The sequence below is a fragment of the Lolium perenne genome, chromosome 1 (assembly GCF_019359855.2).
Source record: "Lolium perenne isolate Kyuss_39 chromosome 1, Kyuss_2.0, whole genome shotgun sequence".
NCBI classification, from domain to species: domain Eukaryota; kingdom Viridiplantae; phylum Streptophyta; class Magnoliopsida; order Poales; family Poaceae; genus Lolium; species Lolium perenne.
Genome location: NC_067244.2, coordinates 28,432,362 through 28,438,200, shown reverse-complemented (window position 1 = coordinate 28,438,200; position 5,839 = coordinate 28,432,362). Strand labels below are relative to the sequence as shown.

General features: G+C 38.5%; 1 protein-coding gene across 1 annotated transcript; it reads right to left on the bottom strand.

Annotated features, from left to right (window-relative positions):
• LOC127344875 (uncharacterized) lies at positions 1-5,202 on the bottom strand. Its single transcript, XM_051371227.2, has 2 exons — positions 4,098-5,202; positions 1-287 (listed from the first exon to the last, which is right to left on the bottom strand). The coding sequence occupies exon 1, from the start codon at positions 5,100-5,102 to the stop codon at positions 4,206-4,208; it is 897 nt and encodes a 298-aa protein (XP_051227187.1). The 5' UTR covers positions 5,103-5,202; the 3' UTR covers positions 1-287; positions 4,098-4,205.
• Positions 5,203-5,839: the final 637 nt, after the last annotated feature.

Sequence of the window (5,839 nt, the reverse complement as noted above, 5' to 3'; positions counted from 1 at the left end):
AACCAAATGGCAAACACCATTAACACTAATTTCTCACAGGCTATCTCCTAGTGCCAGCATGGAACGGCTCTCTTGGCGGTCGAGGCTTGAAAGGTCTTTGCCAGACATCCCCAACAGCAGACATTTCATATCCAAGCTATCCGCAAGAGCTCCCCACGAAGATAATCCAACCGCATCAGGTTTGCATCCAGAAGGGACGAGTGTTTGTCCAAACACAACAGGCGCCAGCTTCTGATCAACACAACAGTTTTTCTTAGTAGCTCTCTGACACCTGGCCAACTCAGTCCCTGGAAACACATAGCATTTCGAGTAGACCATAAGGTCCAAAGCACAGCCGAGGAAAAGATATTTAAGACAGGATTATTATCTTCACTAATCCACCATCTAGCAATAGATTCAAAATTGACCCCAATTCTCTTGCCAAATATGTCAGAAATAATTTCCCACAAGTATCTAGCTACTACACAGTCAAAGAACAAATGTGAAGATGATTCCAGCTCATTGCAAAACAAGCAGGTGGAATCATCCACATGTCGATCTGCGTTTTCCAAGATTATCTCTTGTCAAAAGTTTGTCGTTTGCAAGCAGCCACAAGAAGATATGAATCCGATGAGGAATATGAAGTTTCCAAACCGCTGGGGTATGGATCGGAATCACACCACCATTGTTAACAATACCATAGAAAGATCAAACCGAGTAAGAACCAGAGGGATGGAACGTCCAAATTGGGCAATCATCATAATCGGAAAAAGAAACAGTTTGCACCAAGGCAACCCAATCAAGCGACCTATCATATAGGACCTGGGATACCGTTCTTCTAAAGGTAAACTTCAGATTAGAACCGTCCCATGCATCAGCAATTGTACACTGCTGTTCATTAACTATAACATATAAATCCCAAAAAAGAATAGCAAGTGAACAATGACCAATCCATGTATCTTCCCAAAACAGAACTTTTTTTTACCATTACCAACATTCCACCTGTACCCAACCTTAGCTGATGAAGCAGCCCACATAACCCCTTTCCAAAAAGGGGAGCAGTGTACAGGTTTAGCATTAAAGATATTAGGAGAAAGATTATACTTATAATCCACAATCATTTTCCAGATTTTATTGTTATCAAAATGATATCTCCTAATCCAAGACGACAACAGACAGCGATTAAATTCTCTCATATTTTGAATACCAAGGCCCCCATATTCTTTTTTACGGGATACAAAATCCCAGTTCACCAGATGATACTTATGGGAATCCCCAACATTATTCCAAAAAAAATGAGCAATTTGTGAGTTAATCGCTTTAATAGCCCATTTAGGAAATTTGAGGAAAGATAACAGGTACATAGGGATGCTAGCAACACATGCTTGTAAAAGGATCGGTCTGCCCTTGTAAGAAAGCAGCTTACCTCGTCAACCGGTAATCCGTTTAATGATCTTATCTAAAATGGGTTGTAAATCCTATTTTTTTAGCTTTGAGAAATGCAAAGGCACACCAAGGTAGATAAAAGGGAAATGTGCTAATTTACACCCAAAGATTTGAGCAAACACTCTAGCTTCATCTTCTTCCACATTAATAGTAAGAAAATCACTTTAATGATAGTTAATGCGCATGCCCGACATTTGTTCAAAACAAGTTAAAAGCCATTTTAAATTCCTATCCATCTCCACATCTTTTTCGAGAAAAAGAATGGTGTCATCAGCATACTGAAGGCTGATGACACCACCAGGAACAACAGAAGGCAGGAGCCCTGAGATAATATTGTTCCTGGCTGCTTTGTAAAGAATTTTTGTGAACACATCTGCAATGTAGTTGAACAGGATGGGAGAAAGGGGATCCCCTGTTTAAGGCCTTTACCAGCAACAAAATAAGAACTATTAGAATCATTAATACGAACACAAAAAGAAACTTTATATAAAACAGATTTAATCAACGTTATAAATTTAGGAGAGAAATTCCTAGATTGCAACATAGAATCCAGGAACTCCCAATCAATACGATCATACGCCTTCTCATAATCTAGTTTCAAAACTAGACCTGAGTGCTTCTTAGAATAAACGTTGTGGATAACCTCATGAGCCGCCACTACACTCTCAAGAATGTAGCGACCCTTGATAAATGCAGTCTGATTATTAGCGATCATCCTATTACTAATCGGAGCAATCATGTTTGTAATAGCTTTAGTTATAACTTTCAGACTACAATTGCCAAGACTAATAGGCCTAAATTTCTTCATGTCTTTAGCATCATGTTCCTTCGGAATTAATGTAATGATGGCATAATTTAGTCTAGAGACATCAAGAGTGCCGGATTCAAAATCCCTCACAAGGGCCATGAAATCAAATTTAATTAAATCCCAAAATTTTGGTAAAAAAGAAAGGAAAAACCATCGGGCCCAGGGGCTCCAGCCGCATAAGATCCCATGATAGCATCATGTATCTCTTTTTCCGTAAAAGGGGTATCAAGCAGGGAGGCCTCCTCATCAGTGAGAAGATCCTCCATGTCCCAAAAACCATCGTCTAAGGAAATATCTTGTCTATTTTCTTTGGCAAAAAGATTTTTGTAAAAAATCGCTGCTACATCAAGCATCTCCTCAGTAGTTTCAACAGGTCCATTAGGGCCAATGAGGACACTAAGATTTTTTTTACGCCTTCTCTGGTTAGCAACCGTATGAAAATAGGAAGTATTACGGTCACCTTCGACCACTTGCCTATCCCTAGAACGTTGCCAAGCTTTAGTTTCCTCTTGGGACCAAATCTCATCAAGTTCAGCTTTAATCTCTTCCATTCTCATTTTATCGCTAGCATCAAGTTGATTTTGTTCTGAAAACACATCCAAGATGTCAAACTCTTGCAAAAGAGTTTTCTTCTTTTTTTTAAAGCAACCTCAAAGTTAATATTCAGCCCTTTTAGTTTTTTCCTCAACAGCCTAAACTTAAACTACCAAATGTCAATTGCAGTAGTAAAATTACATTTAGTATTCCAAACTTTGTGAACCATTTCAGAAAACTCATCATGTTGCAGCCACCATTTTTCAAATCGAAAAAGCTTAGGAATAGCAGTATACTTACTACCAGTATCTAAAAATAAAGGGGTATGATCGCTCAATCTAGGAAGAGCTCTAACAGAAGATAAAGGAAAATGGAGTTCCCAGTCCGTAGACACAAAAAATCTGTCAAGAGTAGCAAGAATGGGGGAAACTTGATTATTGGACCAAGTGAATAAACGGTTAGCCGTTTTAATTTCAATCAAACTCCACTTATTAATCCAGTCATTAAACATGAAAGCCCACAAGGGATTGAAATTCCCATTGTTTTTCTCCTGAGCATTTCTACTCAGATTAAAATCCCCTCCTAGTAAAACAGGCAAGGAATTGTTCTCTAACAGCTCATGGAGTTCCGTAAAGAAATCTATTTTTTTGGTCCGCGTAAGCAGTACCATAAATAGCAATAAGATTCCAAAAAAATGCATCGCTTTTATTCCGTAAAATAACAAAAATGTGAGAAGGACCATATGAAACAGAAATAACATCAAAGATCTCCTCCTTTACGCCTAGTAAAATTCCACCAGCAGTCTTGATAGCAGGCAAGGTAAACCATTTAAAAGCAGAATTACCAGCAATAAAATTTAGGAATTTTTCACTTAAATTTTCCTTTTTTGTTTCTTGAAAAGTAATAAAATTCACTTTATGATCGCTAATCAAATCAGCAATCGATTGCATACGTCCAGGTTTGCTCACACCACGTATATTAACAGTAACGCCTATCATGATATAGCGGTAAAATGAACATTATTAATAAATCCTATTATGCTCGATCTACCATGAGATGCATCTTCAGTCAACTGAAGAACACGCTCACTACATGCAGAAATCAATCCATTATTACAATCAAAACCAGGTAGCTGATCTGACTTAATATCAATATCGGGAGGTAAAACTGAAACAGGATTATCACGAGCATACTGTAAATTCCTATTCAATTCTTCACCAACCAATTGGGTAATTGTATCATTACTAGAGGAATTACTACCAATAGATATACCAACTTTTTTTTGTCATATCAAGAAGAGTATCAGGATGTAAAAGAGCAAACGAATTACCATTGAACGAAGGTGGAACCTCAAGGTTCTTACGCTTCTGGTACTCTCTTGCTTTATCAAGAATATTGATATCACCATGGCCTCTTGTATTCATACGAGAAGTAGCCACTACAGGGCCCCGTTGCTTTTTTTTTGCTCCTTTACCACCATGCTCTTCTTTTTCTCTTCAGATTCAGCCAGCTGCTCCAAGACAGGGAAAAGGTTTTTTCTAGCTGAACCAATTTTTGAGATCAACTCATTTGGAAGGAAATCCATCTCTCCAGTTGAATCATCTGAACTCATCTCATCAACATCAGTATCAATATCCGATATCTTGTAGTCCTCATGAACTTGAGAGCAGTAAATAGCACTGGCAGATGTCTCCAACTCAGACAAAACCTCACCATCAATTTGTCCATAGTCAGTTGGCTCAAAATCCCAAACGATGTCATCTACCAACTGGTGGTTCATATTAGTAGGTAAGGAACGGAAGCTCACAGGAGAAACTATCCACTCTTCAACCAGTTTTTCATCCTGGACACTTTTACAGACAGATGTAAGAACTAGCCTCTCATCATCAAGGTCCATTTCTTCCCAAGATTCTGGAATAGCAGAGCAAGATCTATATTTATCATTACCAATATCAGCAGGTGCAGAGTTGGATTGAAGAGTGTTCTGGTTATCACTAGACATCATATGTTGAAATGATTCCTCTTGATCTTCTAACTCATCAAACCCCTCATCACCAACAGTATTGTCTGCAGGGTCATCGAATCCATCATCTCCCTCCACCTGATCAACACCCTCCACATTGAAACGGAGTAGGTAAAATTTCTGATCGATTTCCATAATTCTCTCTTTTGGGACCTTAACTGGATCTCTACAGGCAATTTGCAATCTAATTTCCTTATAGAAACTTTTGAAGAAAGAGCTCCAGTCAACGTCCATGAGAATGCCGACGCTGGTAACAGTTTGTGCAAAAGATTTCCATGAGCATTTTTTTGGAGGAATTCCACTGACTGACATCCACACCACTGGGAGCTCCGCAAGCGAGGGACAATCTCCATCCCACTCAACAATCTTGATATTGACACCTTCAGATTCAAGGTCAAAGGCAGAAAACTCAATAAGTGGACTATTGTAAGTGGACTATTCTAAGATGAACTATACTTGGATATTGTAAGTGGACTTTGGCACAACCATCCATAATTAGTAAGTGCAATTTGTGTTAGATCGAAGGATCAAAAGAGATCAGATGCAATAATTCCATCGAGGTTGAGGCTCGATAGTTAGTAACTAAGCATGTGATTGCACATGGAAACTATGGTACACCTAGGAAAATATCAATACCGAAATTGACATTGTCGTTTGATAATATTTTTCTTATGTATTCAGTTTTCAGATTGTCATTCTAATTTTTTTTGTCTTCAGCGGGTTATATCTTAGAAATTTCTCTATATATCAAAATGATAATTATGATTCCCTTGCTTTTGGCGAGGGCCACCTAACCTAGTCTATACCTAATAATAAAGAAAATAACGTTTCTGCTAAAATTTTCGTCCAATTTTTCACCGGAACGTTTTACCCTCCCACCAATTCACATAATACATCAAAGTGCCAGGTATCGGTTTGGTTCGTTTTTTCTTTACCCATGGTTCCATGTATAGGCGATCGCGGTAAATCATGTAGACGAGGTCCACCACGATGAAAACCACCGCAATACCTGCCCTAATCTACGATGGAGACCACGATTTTCTGGGCGG

Excerpts from the sequence above, each read along its gene's own strand:
- LOC127344875 (XM_051371227.2), bottom strand. The coding sequence starts at position 5,102 with ATGTCAGTCAGTGGAATTCCTCCAAAAAAATGCTCATGGAAATCTTTT.